Below are 16,628 nucleotides of genomic sequence, written 5' to 3'. Positions count from 1 at the left end.
TGTTGGTGCTTGTTGCACTTCTGCTAGTCCGGTTGTTTGCCTGAGATTCTTGCCTGTTTCTAGATAGTCTGTGTTTAGTTTAGTTTAGGGTTTACTTGCTTTCCTTGCCTGGTTTCTTGTTTGTAGTTCTGTGTTTAGTTTCTGTTTGTCTGTGTTCTGGCTTTGGGGCTGCTTGCAGCTCTTAGTTCTGTGTCTTGTTAGTCAGTGTTTGTTCCCTGTTTAGTGGCTGTTCTGCAGCTTTCTGTTCTGCCCTTTAGCTTTCCCTTCCTTGCCCAGTCTCTTGCCTTGCTGCCCATGTGCCTCCCTTTCCCCTCTGACCCTCAGTCCCTGTGCTGCCTTGCTGTTATCCAGTCCTGCCCTGTCCAGCAAGTCCTGCCGGCCACCTGAAGCCCAGAGCTCAACTCTTGGTGAAAAGTGGCCAAGTGCAGGTGAAGCCTAACTGCTGGCCTGAGATTTGCCTAGTCTCCGGTGTGGGGTGGTTTTGCCTGCTACTGCCGCTCCTAGGCAGTAGCCCAAGGGCTCACAACCCAGTTCCTGTTTTGAAAACGTGACACATAGCAAGGAAGGGCTCATTTAAGGTCCTGGTGCAGAGACAGCAGCTGCCACCCCCAATTATCTCTCTTACCGATGATAATATGCACACTGAACACCACTCCAGGGAATTCTGTGCCAAATGTTTTTTAAATAATGTACACCAAAATAATACAACAATGGAGGAAGCAAGGACAGCAAAACATACAGTGGAGGAAGCAACATAATTAAACAGAATAGTGTTTGCAGTATTCCGGTAATGTATGCAGGTACTTTAACACTTGGCTAGCAATATGTTCTAGCTCCCCAGTCCACTGTCTTCCTGTTGGCCATGTGAACAGTAATGTTTGACAGCACTGTAACTCAATTCCTATGGTTTCCAGCAACCATAAACTGATTTGCCTAGTAAGTTACCAAATAGTCACCAGGCGTCAGATGTGCTAACCTTTAGTTTATTGGGTTACCAAACATGTTTGGAGTACTTATCATCTGTATTAACTGTACCTAGCGGTTAGAGCAGCAGGCTGCCAACCAGGGAAGCCAGGGTTGAAATCCTACTGTTGTTCCTTGCAGGGCCGGTCCTAGGGTGTCTGGCGCCCCCCCCCCCGCCCAGCATCTTCTTTCTCTCTTCTCCCTCCCTGCCCCCTTTTTCAGCCTAGTGCCTTAAAAGGTGAAGAACAAGTTGAACAGCAGGCAGAGGGAGCACAAGACTGTTTACCCAGAAAAAGCAAGCACGTGTATGCCTGCACCAACATTCTTTCCATCCCTATCACCACAGCAGCCACCCAAAAACCTTTCCCCCAGTAAACCCCCATACATTCAAGCCAGTGCAGGAAAGGCCAGGGCAGGGGCCGCGGAAGCTTAGGGCAGTGAGTCAGTCAGGGCCAGGCAGTCAGCTGGGAGCCTCAGTGGGACGGAGGAGCAAGCCGCTTAGGCTACTCTACTCAGTCAACTTCTTCAACTTAGGCCCGGCCGCAACCGCAAGGCGCACTGGCACGCACGCACGCACGCACGCAGGGGGAGGAGGCATCGTCGTGATTTGTCGCCGTCGCACATGACAGAGCGGAGCCGCTGGCTGGCCAGGCTGGAAGGAGATAAGAAGAGCAGCACCACGGAGGTGTAAAGCGCGTGCCAGCGGCCAGCGACAGCATTACGGGAAGCGCCGAAGCAGGAAGGCACTGGGGTATGAGTCCGAGGACCGAGAGCGTCGTAGCTGGGCGGGGCGTGGGAGGGAGGCGCATGCAGTGCCCTTGAAGGCCAGGCACCCCCCTGCGGTGCTTACCCCGCTTACCGGGTTTGACCGGCCCTGGTTCCTTGATTTCTTGGACAAGTCACTTAACACTATAGGTACAGACTCAGACTGCAAACCCTCCAGGAAAGGGAATATCTACTGTACCTGAATGTAACTTGCCTTGAAATACTACTGAGAAAGGCATATTCTTAAATTAAAATCCAAAATCAGGCACATTTTAAAGTAATACAAAACCCTACAAATGTCACTCAGGAACTATAGAGCAATTCTACCATAACAGCACTAATTTCCAGGAGTCTAGAAAAAGCTGCACAATAAACATTGTTGTGAGCACCTATTGGAAAACTAAACAAGTCAGATTAGTACAAATTGATCCTGCCCAGACATTCAATGCTTGCAGAATACCTGGTTTCTTCCACACATGCACAGCACAGATAAACCCTCACTAAATATGGAATAAGTAACTACAGACTAAAAATAGAAATATGTAGACAAAAATTAAGCTGAACTCCCAAGCAGCCAGACTTTGCACACAATACACCATAAAAACAGTAGCATGTTCCCTCATACTGTGCAAAATATAAAGATAGCAGGTGTAAATTTCAAAATTCGACATATTCCATATACTAGCATTACAGATTAAGGAGCCTATTTACTAAGGTGCGTTAATGGATATAGCACACGCTAAATGCTAAGATGACCATTTTTAATACCTATGGGCTTCTTAGCATTACACGCTAATTAGTCGTTCATGCTAAATCCATTAGCGCACCTTAGTAAAAGGATCCCTAAGTATGGTATACTGGCCTAACCAGAAGAAAGTGGTTTAGGACTTTGAAACCTAAATGAAAAATGTATTCACTTAGTCCAATAGAAAACCATCACCTTATTTTCCATTGTACAGTGTTTGTAATATGCTAGTTTTATATTTCTATTTTAAAAATAAAATTATTTTTTCTACCTGTGTGGTCTAGTCATTTAGGGGCCCACATTATAAATTAAAATTTTTTTCCATCGCACCAGAAATGGTGCACGTTTAAGATGGAACTACCTCCGGCAGCCCTGTTGGACCAGCGGTAGTTACAAGTTGCCACATGGCAACCCTTTAGTAAAAGAGCCCCTGTGAAATAGTAGTAATTAAAAAAAAGCAAGTGCAGTTTTATACCACTGCATTCCACAAAACAAAAGGAGCAAGCTCCCACATACCATCTTTTCCTTTTGATATACCCACAGAAAAAAAAAAGATGTTAAATGCTCCCAGGTTTCAACCTAATTAATGTTTGTTTGTTTTTTAAATAAATTGTACCTATAAATAGTAAATTTTGATTGTTGAGCACCAGCACCTGAGTCTGTTTTGGTGGCTCCTTACAGTAAAGACTTTACTAGGTGAAAACATCTGTGCACGAATACAGAGAGTCCCTATAACCAGCCCCTCCAAATGACACGATTACGATTTAGAGCTAATTACAACTGTAAACCGATACTTCCCCTGTGTACATCGTATGCTGCACAAGCCGGCATGTTTGAAAATATAAGTGAGATCAAATAAAAATGCACTAATTCTAACAATAAAGAACGACAACGTTAATGCAACATCTCATAGGTTTGTTTGTTTGCTTTGTTTTGGGTGTACGGGGATGACGGCACAGTGCGTGGGTGAGGTTAACCTCATTGGCTTCAGCTTTTTGACGTCATGCGTACTCAATCTAACACGCTGCTCGCTCACGTTTACTTCGTCACGTGATGAACTCGGAAAATGGCTGCTACTTTTTCATCTTATAAACGCCTAGCAAGGACTTGGTGCTTGCAAAGTCAGCTGCGCTCTTTGATACAGACGGGGATTGGAAGTCGGGCAGCGGGTGCAGAGAAGCTGGCGGAGCGCGTGCGACAAGAGCAGAAGAACAAGGGGCAGGAAGAACAGGTGAGTGAGACGTGACGGTGTATGAGCATCATTAGTCGGCGCCGAGCTGGGACGCATGGTACATTAGTTATACTTGCTGCCCTGCGCTTATGTCCAGTGTTCTGTATAACCACCTAGATTCACAGACCGTAATTAGTCAGGGAGGTTATATGGATCGTGTGGTGGAGGCTACGGGTGACTGTGTACATGCAATAAAATTATTGTTTTTAAGTGTAATTATACCATTTTAATTGATTGAGGGGGTCTTTTATTAAAGCTTAGCTCGAGTTATCTGCAGCAGGGCCCATAGGACTAAAAGGAGCTAAGACCCCCTAAGTAATGCTGAATTCCCAAACTAATAATTTCTGAAATATATTTTTTCTATAGAATTCAGTAAAAAATGATTTTATTGATTTTTAGAAACATTGACTTCAGGGAGATGTAGGCTTATTTTGTATCTTTATCTTTTTTTTTTTTTTACATTTGTGTGGCTTGTTTCCCACAGGAGATTAACACAGCACCCAGCTCAGGTGCATTGCTTCTTGTGGTGGGGACTTACCTCTGTCTCTCTCTAAAAAAAAGAAAAAAAGTGAAGCTGCTAGAGTGAGAGCTGTCATGGGTCCAACTTCTATAACAGTACAGTGGCAACAGAATGTCTGTGTAGCTTTTCTTATGTTTACTTATATACAGGATCATCTTTAGACTGGAACGCACAGGAGGTGGGTCTCTTTCAATTAAAAGGAAACTTGGGAAAGAGGGGGCATAGGGTTAAGGTGAAAGGGAATAGAAATAATCAAAGGAAATTCTTCTTGTGACAGGATGGTGAATGCATGGAACAGCCTTCCATTAGTGGCATCTCTAGAAGGAAACATTTGAGATGGTAATAAGAGGACAAGCTAAAGTGACGTTTCCACACATCGTCACCCTTGTTTCCCATCGCTTTTAAATTGGCAATACAACCCTCCCCCTTCCAGCCACCCTGTAAAACATCTCTATATATAAAAGGCACCACCAACGTTCTAATGAAGCCTCAAGCCAGAACTTTGAGGCAGTCTAGATATTCGGTTTGCCCAGCAGTGTCTACCCCGCCCTCGCGTCACAACGTGATGACGTCGAGGGCGGAGCAGACACTGTTGGGCAAACCGGATATCATCTCCCCCTCTCGGCGGCCATTTCCACGGAGCGACTCGACGAAATGCGATCTCATCTCCCCCTCTCCGCGCCCATTTTGTTGCAGCGCCATCGACGACCTGCAACACGGACGAATAACCGCCCTGCACAACATGGGAGGGAGGGAGGGACGCACAAATGGACGAATAACATCGCCCCGCATAACATGGGAGGGAGGGACGCACAAATGGACGAATAACATCGCCCCGCACAACATGGGAGGGAGGGAGGGACGCACATATGGACGAATAACATCGCCCCGCACAATGTCGGAGGGAGGGAGGGACACAGGCAGGCAGCCTGAACCGGAGGGAGCCAGCCTGCCTGCCTCAACGTCGGTGGGAGGGACCACCACGACCCTGAAAGGCAGAGGGAGGGGGGCACTTGAACCTGAAGCTGGGAGGGGGGAAGGGGGAAGAACAGGAAAAAGGGGAGGGGAGGGAAGACAGGGGGGAGGGGAAAAAAGGGCGGCACACGGAGGAGCCACGATCCTGAAAGGCGTAGGGAGGGGGGGCCATGACCCTGAAGCTGGGAGGGGGAGGGGAGGAAACGGGAGGGGAAGGACAGGGGGAAACAGAACACAGGGGGGAGGGGGAACAAGGACGGGAGACGGAGGGGGGGGGGGAGCCCTGCGCCACAATCTCATTCTGTCACACACACACACACACACACACACTCTCTCACACAGACATTCTCACTCTGTCACACACACACACTCACTCTGTCTCTCTCTCACACTGTCACACACACTCTCTCAAACATACACACTACAATGGGGAAAAAGGCCAGGAGACGGAGGGGCCACGATCCTGAAAGGCGGAGGGAGGGGGGGGGGGCACGACCCTGAAGCTGGGAGGGGCGCTGGGAACAAACATGGGACGGGGAGGGAAAGGAAAGGGGGGAAGAGAAGACGGGGGAAGGGAAGGAGGGGGGCCCCTGCGGCAGACACTCATTCTTTCTCACACACACACACACTCACTCACTCGCGCATTCACTCTGTCTCTCTCACACACTCACTCTCACACACACACTCTCAAACATACACACTACGATGAAAACCTTGCTAGCGCCCGTTTCATTGGTCTCAGAAACGGGCCTTTTTTACTAGTCTGTTATAATTGATAGTATCATTCAACAAATTTTTCTATATGGACTTGGAATCTGGATTCTCTACAAGATAAGTCAGAATCTCAGTATAAACCCTGACACTCAGGTTCTGTATCACAGACTCCATGTTCTTTGACCATGAAGATATCCCCCTTATAGCTCGCCATTCAAAGATTTCAAATTGTGATCATCACTATAGGAACAGCACACACTCCTTCCACTGTCAGTCACTTTTTGTTCAAAGCCAAAAGGTTTTTGCTTGTGTGGTGATTCTACAGGATGTGGAGACCACTTGTTCTGAGTTATTTTTATTCTGGGAAACAAGAACCACCTTTGGCGCTCTTGTACCAAAGCTTGCTTTCAATAGGCCAGGCACTTTGAAGTGACACAAAACCTTGCAAAAAGATGCCCAGAATTTATATAGGAAACTTCCCACAAAATGACAACGCTATCCCACCTATGAAAAACAGTGCTATAAATATTACACTGGGCCCTAGAGCAACACTGAGCAGACACTAATATAATAATACAAAACTTCTAGTCTGCTGTTACCTCACAGTTCTAAGCAGATTACAATTACAAGAGGACTGGACATGACCAGGAAGTACAGACATTTTAAAGACAATCTCTCCAATATTCAAAGCTATTTAACCAGTCAGACACGGCCGCTGACCGGTTAAATAGCATATTGGTGCCTAACCACTAATATTAAGCAGGTGATAACTGGCTATCTCCACTGAATATTGCCTGTTAGCACCTAGAGCATAACTGGCTATATTATTATTATTACATTTGTAACCCGCGCTTTCCCACATAATGCAGGCTCAATGCGGCTTACATAGTAATTTGAAATACAAAGTTAATAGAATTTTAATAAAACAGTAGTAAAACAATGTAAAGTTGGGCTTAGTAGTGTATGATAAGTTGAGCTAGATAAAATATGACTAGGATAAAAGAGAGTAGACAGGATAGGATAGTGTAATTTGTGAGAGAGGTTATCACGTGCTGGTTAGGTGCCAATATTCAGTGCCTAACCAGATAAGTTTAGCAGTCAGATAGGACCACATAAATAGCTCTCCTATCTTTGACCGCTAAAAAGTTTAACAGGTTAGCATTGAATATTGGTACAACCAGTTAACCTTTTAGCGGTTTAAAAAAAATCTGAATATTCAATGCCAGTCACCGGAAATGAGCCGGCATTGAATATTCGGGTTTAACGCTGCAGGTGGACTGCAGAAGGGCTGCCGGCTGAATATTGGGCCAGTGTTCTCTGAGTAAAATTACAATTCATTGTGTGATACTTGCTACTAAGAAATTGGAACAAACTGAACATGGGCAGACTCTCACCTGATACAGAATAGGGAACCACAAAAAAAACATGCAGACAAGTTGGAATGGAGACCTCCCCCACACACTCCACCTCCAAGAAAGCCAGACTCTATAAGCAGTGTAATTGTTATGATTCTGCCGGTTTGGCTGAGGGGGAGGGGGGACGTCTCTTCTGATTGGCTGCCAGGGGTTGTGCTGACGTCAGGGGATAGTACTTTAGCCTGCAGCTGAAGAGTTTCTCTGCTTTTGCGTTACTTACTTGGTGGTAACAGGAAAGCCTGATAGTTTTCTCTCAGAACGTGCTCTAGGTTCTGACAGGGATCTGTGTTGTATTAGAGTATTCTTTTCCTTCCCTCTGGGTTAGCTGCTGCTGTGTGTGTGTGCGTAGCTCTGTAATCAGGGTCAGCTGCTCGTTTGTTTAGTGGGGGCTGGGCATTGCTCAGCCTCCGGGGGGGGGGGGGGGGGGGGGGGGGGCTCTGGGCTGAGTGAGAGCGTTCTCCTTTGTTTGTTTTTAAGGATTTCTCTTCCCAGTGTCCCGGCCTGCTGGCTCAGTGAGTTTAACCCTTTGTGTACTGTGTGTATTGTATTCCTGCCTCTGCTAGTGTGTTTGTTGGATGGGCCCTGCTCCCTCTTGGGAGGGGAAGCGTTCTCTCTGATTGTTTGTTGATTTATGGCACTCTCTGGCTCTACAAGCTTAACCCTTTGTGTTCTGTGTGACTCTGTCTACAGTGGGTTTGAGGTAGAGAGCTGCACGGCTTCCGTCCCCGCGGGAATCCCGCGGAACCCGCGGGATTCCCGCAGGGACAGAGGCAGTTCCTGCGGGGTTCCCGCGGGGATGGAAGCTGTTCTGCGGGGTTCCCGCGGGGACGGAGTCAGTTCCTGCGGGGTTCCCGCGGGGATGGAACCAGTTCTGTGGGCTTCCCGCGGGGATGGAACCAGTTCTGTGGGCTTCCCGTGGAATTGTAAGCTCCACCTGCACCAGCCTCTCATCTACCAAATACCAATTTCTTTGAGTGCTGTCTCCTCCTCCTCCTCCTCCTCTTCCTCCTTGCTTTAACAGCATAAATGTGGAAAGTCTTCCATTAAGGAGGTGGGAGAGTCACAAATGATGACGGAATTCAAAAAGGCATGGGATGAACACAGAGGATCTCTAATTAGAAAATGGAAGTTATAAAAAACCTAACCTTAAATGGCTGCATGTGTGTGGATGTGTCAAGTGACGCTTAGATGGGGACTCTGGCTGTGATGAACTAGAGCTGATACCTGGCAGACTTGTATGGTCTGTGTCTCATACATGACAATCTGGTGTAGGATGGGCTGGAAAGGGCTTAGACAGCAACTTCAGTGGCTGGAACATGAGGACAGTGCTGGACAGACTTTTATGGTCTGTGTCCCACAAATGAGAATATGAATAGGCTGGAGTGGGCTTCGATGGCAACTCCAGCAGTTGGAACATAAGGATGGGGCCAGATAGACTTCTGTGGTCTTTGTTCCAGAAACACGAAAGAAAGACCATAATCAAGTATATAATATCACACTCGTTGATTTAATGATGAATTGATCATGAGTGTGACTATTGGGCAGAGTGGATGGTCTATTTGCTGTCACTTACTATGTTACTATTAATCCTCTTTGCTCCCAGGCTGGTGCACAGACCTCAGCTCTGACACAGGCACGAGAATCAGATGTCACTTGACCTACTGGCGCGTGCATGTGGCGACCTCTCAGCACACACTGCCAGTGAATCAGAGACAAATCTTACATGTGCGCACCAGAGTGTTCCAAGTTCCAACTTCCGTTCCTTCCTTGCCTACAGTGCTGTGGCTCAAATCCAGAGAGAGACTGAGGGAGCTGACTGGAACTTTCTTTTATGTACTATTAAATTCTTACGGGGATGGGTGGGGATGGGTTAAATTCTTGCGGGGACGGGTGGGGACGGGTTGGGATGGTTTAAATTTTTGCGGGGATGGGTGGGGATGGGTAAGATTCCAGTGGGGATGGGTGGGGACGGGTAAGATTCCAGCGGGGACGGGCGGGGATGGGTAAGATTTCTGTCCACGTGCAACTCTCTAGTTTGAGGCAAAGGCTTTCTGCCTTCCTTTTGTGTCTGGTTCCTCTGGCTTCTGCCTGGGGCTCCTACCCTGGTGGGGGGGGGGGTTGCTGTGTTAGTTCCCCTGTCCTGTGCTAGTCCCCTGGGTGGGCGTGGCCCGCTCTGGTCCTTTGTTTTCCCCTCTGCCCTATTGCTGGTGTTCAGCGCGTGTCTGGCATCTTGGGGCCCTCTGGGTTCTTTCACCCCTTCCTGTGTGTGATTGGGTTCCAGTTCAGCCGTGAGGCTCGCAAGTGGCTCTGTGTGCGTGGGTTCCGGTTCGGCCGCGAGGCCCGCCTCTATGCCTATTTCCCTTCTTCCTGAGGGACTGTGGGGAGGGGTAGCTTAGGGGGTATTGTGTAGCTGGGGTGTGCGGTGGTGGGTCGGTCTCAACTTGGCCTGGGTCGGCGCCCTGCTGGCCTCGGCCAGGGCCCAAGGGCTCACGACCAACCCAACGGATTACAGAACGCAAAAGCCATTAGCTCGACCGATCCATCCCCCATGCAGCTGCTCCAGCAATTGCATGCTCAGCTACAACAGGTATCGGGAGTTGTGAACGCACTGTCTCAACGGGTAGACACGCTGACTGTCACGGGGGCTGCAGAGGGCCCGCCAGCTTCGACTCCACCGGGTTCCCATGCATGCGGCAGAGGGATTCGGGTGGCTACGCCCCCGAGGTACGAGGGCGACAGTAAGACCTGCCGGGGGTTCCTCAATCAATGCCAAATTGTCTTCGAGTTGCAGGCCCGGGATTTTCCTTCGGATCGGGCGAAGGTGGCTTATATTATCTCTCTACTGGCAGGCCCCGCTCTGGCCTGGGCCTCGCCCTTATGGGAGAAGAAGGATCCCCTCCTGGATAATTTGGCAGAGTTCTTGAAACAATTTTGGCTCATCTTTGAGGAACCCGGGAAGCCCTCTTCGGCGGCGACTCAGCTGTTGAACCTACATCAGGGGCGACTCTCTCTGGGTGAGTACGCCATCCAGTTTCGGACCTTGGCCGCGGAGCTAGGTTGGGATAATCCAAGCCTGACTGCGGTATTCTGGCATGGGGTCTCGGCCAACATTAAGGACAAACTCACAGGCCGGGAGCTGCCCTCAGATCTGAACGACCTCATCCGTCTCTGCACCCAGGTGGACATCCTGTTCAGGGAGCGGGCCTGTGAACGTCACGCTGGTCAGCAGGTTGCAGGGGCTAACTCGAGGAGCTCGGACAAGAGGTTGACCGGGCGGTCCAGGAGAGACAGCGGAGACGCTCTAAGGGGCTGTGCCTGCATTGTGGAGTGAAGGGGCACTTTGTCCGTGAGTGCCCGAAGAGAAAGAAGTCGGGAAACCAGCAGCCCTGATACCGGCTAGGGAGACTGGGTCAGGGCCAAAGTCCGTCTCCCCTTGGATGCAGGTTTTGGTGCCAGTTCTACTGGTGATTAAGGATACCCCTTGTTTTGAGGCGCTAGTTGTCTCGGGGGCGGGAGGCAACTTTATCAGCGCGGACCTGGTGCGGGTTCATCAAATTCCTACGATGGAGTTACCTCAGTCCATCACTGTCTCAGTGGCTTGGGGACTGGTTCGGGGAGTTCTCCGCTCCAGGACAGTGCCTATGACCATACGGGTAGGAGTCTTACACAAAGAAGTTATCTCCTTCTACGTCCTTCCGTCGGCCACTGAGGCCATAATCCTGGGATTACCCTGGCTTCGCCTGCATAACCCTTGCATTGATTGGGCCCGGGGTGAATTGACGGCGTGGGGCCCGGGCTGCCAGAGGGTCTGTTTGGATAAGGTCTCGCCAGCCCCAATGACGCTTCCTTTGGATCGAGCCAATGTTATGTTACCGGGGCCCTACAGATCCTTTGGAGATGTTTTTTCCAAACAGCAAGCAGAGATTCTGCCTCTTCATGGCTCCTATGACTGTGCCATAGAGCTACTACCTGGCACTGAACCTCCCCGTGGCCGCGTATACCCCCTATCCCGGCCAGAGACGGAAGCCATGTCCCAGTATATTCGAGAGAGCCTAGCTCGAGGCTTCATCTGGCCCTCTAAATCACCCGCGGGGGCTGGATTCTTCTTCGTGGAGAAGGATGGGGGTTGCGCCCCTGTATTGACTACAGGGGACTCAATGCCATCACGCGGAAGGACAAATACCCCCTTCCCTTGATTTCTGAGATGTTTGACTGCATTCAGGGGGCCCAGATCTTCTCCAAGCTCGATCTCAGGGGGGCCTACAACCTTGTGCGGATCAAGGAGGGGGATGAGTGGAAGACGGCGTTTAACACCCGCGAAGGGCATTACGAATATCTGGTAATGCCGTTTGGACTTGCTAATGCTCCAGCCGTCTTCCAAGCCTTCATGAATGACATCTTCAGGGATCTCCTGTATAAGTTTGTGATGGTCTACTTGGACGACATTTTGATTTTTTCAAGGGCTGAGGAAGAGCACCAGGAGCACGTGAAGACCGTATTGCAGCGGTTGAGGGAGAACCACCTCTATGTGAAATTGGAAAAATGTGAATTCCATCGCTCCGAACTGCTCTTCCTGGGGTACATCATTTCTAACCACGGGCTGCGTATGGACCCCAGTAAGCTGACAGCCATCCTGCACTGGCAGCAACCTACAGGGCGTAAGGCTCTACAGCGCTTCTTAGGTTTTGCAAACTTCTATAGGCAGTTTATTTGGAATTACTCGTCCCTGACTGCCCCTCTTACTGCCTTGACTAAGAAGAACGCTGACGCTCGCAACTGGTCGCCTGAGGCGTGTCAGGCCTTTGAGAATCTGAAACAGGCATTTGTTGGAGCTCCAGTGTTGCGCCATCCCAACCCGACAAATTTTTCGTGGAAGTGGACGCATCATCGGTTGGCGTAGGAGCAGTGCTGTCCCAGGCCCACCCCAGTGGGAAACTTCTCCCATGTGCATTCTTCTCTAAAAACTTAATACATTTCTTGATTAGCTTTCGAAGGTTGCCCTTCTTCGTCAGATCGGAAATAAGCAAATGTGCTAGCTGACAGTGTATATAAGTGAAAACATTCAAGCATTACTATGACAGTCTGACAGGATGGGAGGATGGGGGTGGGTAGGAGGTATGCATGAGGACATCAAAGCATATCATTGATATTCTAACAGGATGGGTGTGGATAGGTGAGGGATGGGGTGATCAACAGAGACATACAGCTTTATGGTTTATAATGGGCTAGGAACCCCAGATCCTTGTTAAGTCCTTTCTGTTGGGTGTTAAAATATTCAATCATTCTGACTTCAAAGGTCTTACGTTCTTGTATGGTTTTAAAGTTACCTTTCAGTATTCTCACTGTGAAATCACTAGTACAGTGTCCTGGTTCTGTGAAGTGCTGTCCCACCGGGGTGGGGGGCCCTACTGGCTGTATTGTTCATGTGATGTCTATGTAAATTGAATCTTGTCTTAAGCATCTGGCCTGTTTCTCCAATATAGCATCCTTCGTTACATTTTTTACACTGAATGATATATACCACATTGGAAGATGAGCAAGTGAAAGATCCCTTTATGTTGAATATCTTTCCTTTGTGGATAACTGTGGGGTCCTGTGAAATATATTGGCATGGTTTGCAACTGGATAAATTACAGGGACGTGTGCCCTTCTGTTCCTTTTCAGTCTGTGATGGAAGTTTACTTCTGATTAGCTTGTGTTTTAAGTTGGGTGGCTGTCGGAAGGCCAGTACTGGTGGGGATGGGAATATCTCTTTCAGTAATTCATCCTCCTGGAGTATAGGTTGTAGATCTCTTATGATTTTCCTCAGTTTTTCCAGCTCTGGATTGTATGTCACTACAAGGGGGATTCTGTCTGTGGATTTTTTCTCCTTGTACTGTAGCAGATTCTCCCTGGGTGTTTTGAGGGAGGAGGCAATATTCTTGGAGATTATTTTGGGGTTGTAGCCTTTCTGTTTGAAGGATGCAGTCAGGCTTTTAAGGTGTCTGTCTCTGTCCCCTGGGTCAGTGCAGATACAGTGGTATCTTGTGGCTTGGCTGTAAATGATGGATCTTTTTGTATGTGAAGGATGGAAGCTGGAGTTGTGGAGGTAGCTGCATCTGTCTATGGGTTTCTTGTATATAGATGTTTGTATACAGCCATCACTGATTGAGACCGTGGTGTCCAAAAAATTGACTCTTTCTGGGGAGTAGTCAATTTTGAATCTGATTGTAGGATGGTATGTATTGAAGGCAGAATAAAATTGTTTCAGAGTTTCTTCACCCTCCGTCCAAATCATAAAAATGTCATCGATGTACAGGTAGTATTTTAGAGGTTTGGTCTGGTGTGTATTCAGAAATGTCTCTTCCAGCTCAGCCATAAAAAGGTTGGCATATTGGGGTGCTGTCCTGGTGCCCATTATTTGCAGATAGATATCATTGTTAAAGCGGAAGTAGTTGTGAGTTAAAATGAATTTGATTAATTTTGTAATAGTTTTTGGTGAGTATTGATGGTCCAGTGTGGATTTTTTTTGGAGTCTTCCACATGCAGCTATGCCATCCGCATAAAAAAAAAGTATACGCTTCCCAAAGAAGGCACATTCCAGTCCTTAAAGTATTAAAGCATTTTTTTTCTTTTTTGCTTTTAGCCAGTTTTCTAATTAGATTGGTCCCAGTCTGTTCCATTTTTCTTGTGTTGATCTTCTAAATTCTTCCAGGTTTGCCTTTCCATTTCTTCTTTCTCCTCTTGTCCTTTTTCCCTTCGTTTTTATATCTGTCTGGAGCTGATCTTTCTTTTTTTCCCCACATTTCTCTGCCTCTTGTTTTAATCTAGGGTTCAGAGACCCCTAGGTTCTGCCCGGCACTGGAGTTCAGCTGTCCAGTAGCGGAGAGAACCTCAAAAGAAGGCTGGTTTGACCTCAAATCTAACTCCATCTCTAAATGGTACTAGTACTGAGGTAATCAAGAAGTTGTGAAATTCTGAAAGGAATTGCCACTGAGAGAGACGTTAGTCTACCTCTGATCACTGTCGGGGAAAAGGTACCAGCCTTATGACAAACTGGATTTAGGCTATAGGTCATACAATGCAGAAAAAGAGAGCCTGATAAAGCAAAAGCATTCATACTTACAGCCTCTGATCATAAAGTGAAGTCCACAGAACATCATTTGGGATGAGGAGTTTATTTGCCAATATACAAGTCAAATCAGTGATTGACAATAGGCATGTGCAATCAATTAATTATAGGAATATAATAATCCAGCTGCAAACAGGTGTTAATTAGTTTCTAATCTTTTATAATTTCTTTTACCAATTAAAGGTTTTACAAGGGAAAGCAATTAGGTAATTTGTCAATTCTGCTGGTCACATTGGTTTCCCTTGGAGAGAGAGAGTGGCAACCCTTCTCCCTAGCTTAAACCAGGAAATACTATGATTTTTATAGGTGCCCTCAGGATATGGATAATATGACAGTAGATATACCTGGTTGGATCTATGCTAATGTCATGGTTACCACTGATTGGCTCCTGCTAATGAGTAGCTTTTATCTTGCTAACATGGTTTTGCCTTTAGCTCGCTTGACCACAAATCTTAAGCAAGACCATGGCTGACCACAATGTCACTCTGTCCTTTGGACCCCCACCCTTGTGTTTCCTGATGTTCTCTGCAGTGCTCCAACACTGGGAGTTCAAGCAAGAGTCACACAGGCCTGTAAGCTTTTCCCTCATTTTAGAGCCTGAACCAAAGTCTAGGCAGGGGACCAAGGCTCATAGCTGTAGCATTTTTATACACTCTATATTCACCAATATATGATTTTTACCCCTCAATCTCCCCTTCTCTCACCCTCTAGCGCTTAGTCTTCTTTTTTTTTTTCTCCTACTGGCTTTTCCCATCCCCCTTTCATCACATCTCCAGCAATCCCATTGTTCCCTCATCACCCACTTCCTAGACCCCCATTTCCATCCTCTGTGCTTATCTTCTCAGCCCTCATCTTACCCTTCACTGCCCGTCGTTCCTTCTATTGTCTCCTGCCCTCTACTCCATCTGCTATACCTCTCTATACCATCTTTTTAATACATTTCCACTCTTTCAGCCCCCTCATAGACCCATCTCCTTCTCTCATACCCTCCCACAGCATCCCCATCCGTTTTCAATGCCTCTCATCCGCTCTCCAATCCTCTAGGTTATTCATACCATGTTTTGGCCTCTTCCACATTTTGTCCCTTTTTCCTTTCCCCATTTCACACCCTCAGTTATACACCCAGTCCATCTAACTACTCCCATTCATACCTATCCCCTCCAGATTCCTGTTTGAAGAGCCGAGCAGGGAATTATGGAGAGACCAACACTTTCCCACCCACTCAATCACAAACCCCCAGTTCTTCCAAGTCCCAAGTTCTTCCATCTTCTACTCTGTTCCCCTTCTTCCCTCCTGAGTCCTGTCCAGCTTCTGCTCCCCTTTCTCGTTCCCCTGCTCTGAGACCTCCCCCCTTAATGCCAGATGTCTGTTTGATTTTATATGATGTCTGTTAAACACCTTTTATGTATGGTACTTTTGTAAGCCACTCATTGTAAGATGGGTGGGCTACAAGAAATTTTTAAATAAATCTAGCTTCTGCTTCCTTAAATAAACAAAAAAATCCTCCTCCTGCTTCCTTTAGATTGCCAAATCCCATCCAGCTTCTGCTCCTCACCCTCTCTCTCTCTCTCTCTCTCTAGTTGCAGGGCAGCTCCTTTTGTCTTACATGGGTGGGAATGTGTAATTCAAGCTTGTTCTTTCAGTCACATGCGTCTGTACAAAGCATTATGCAGTTCAATCAGCATTTGAACTGTTTAGGTCTCTGTAGATGGAGCACCCACAGTTCAAGGATCTGGTTTGAATTGCAGTTCCCTACCTCTGTAAAACTGAAGGAGCTGCTGTGAGACTCTGTGCTGCTTTTGCCGGCACCAGAGCTGCATCTTTAGCCAGATCAGGTGCTGGCTTTGGTTGGAGTGGTGTAGCCCCTCTATCTCACTTTTTGTATTCCTGAGGCCTGGATAGGCTATGAACAATACCATCATGGATTCTGCATGACTTCCTGGAAGCACTGTGCTAGCTGACATCATCCAAGGACATGCTGTCCACCTGCACTGGCCCTCCAGTCTATCTCGTGTGAAGCTGCAGAGGAGAGAGAAACTTGGGAATGAGGTAATCCTCTTTAGCTACCTCGTTAGCGAGGCATCTGTACCATTCCTGATAAGGTGGATCATCTGGAAGCCAAGGGCCCCTCATTATTTTGGGACTGTATATCACCTGCTAGATAGATGTAAATGACTCCTGATTGGTAC

At 47.6% G+C, this 16,628-nt stretch overlaps 1 protein-coding gene across 3 annotated transcripts in view; it reads left to right on the top strand.

Moving 5' to 3' along the window:
- The first annotated feature begins 3,527 nt into the window (after positions 1 to 3,527).
- RPUSD4 (RNA pseudouridine synthase D4) overlaps positions 3,528 to 16,628 on the top strand; it is a 70,897-nt gene continuing 57,796 nt past the window's right edge. For all 3 annotated transcript variants that reach the window (XM_030209025.1, XM_030209024.1, XM_030209026.1), the window contains exon 1: positions 3,528 to 3,704. In XM_030209025.1, the coding sequence (XP_030064885.1) occupies positions 3,540 to 3,704 (165 nt within the window). In that variant the 5' untranslated portion in view covers positions 3,528 to 3,539. The remainder of the gene's footprint in view (positions 3,705 to 16,628) is intronic.

The sequence above is a fragment of the Microcaecilia unicolor genome, chromosome 7, assembly GCF_901765095.1.
Source record: "Microcaecilia unicolor chromosome 7, aMicUni1.1, whole genome shotgun sequence".
Classification (NCBI taxonomy): Eukaryota; Metazoa; Chordata; class Amphibia; order Gymnophiona; family Siphonopidae; genus Microcaecilia; species Microcaecilia unicolor.
The sequence above is the reverse complement of the archived record's forward strand: the minus strand, read 5'-3'. Positions and strand labels throughout refer to the sequence as shown.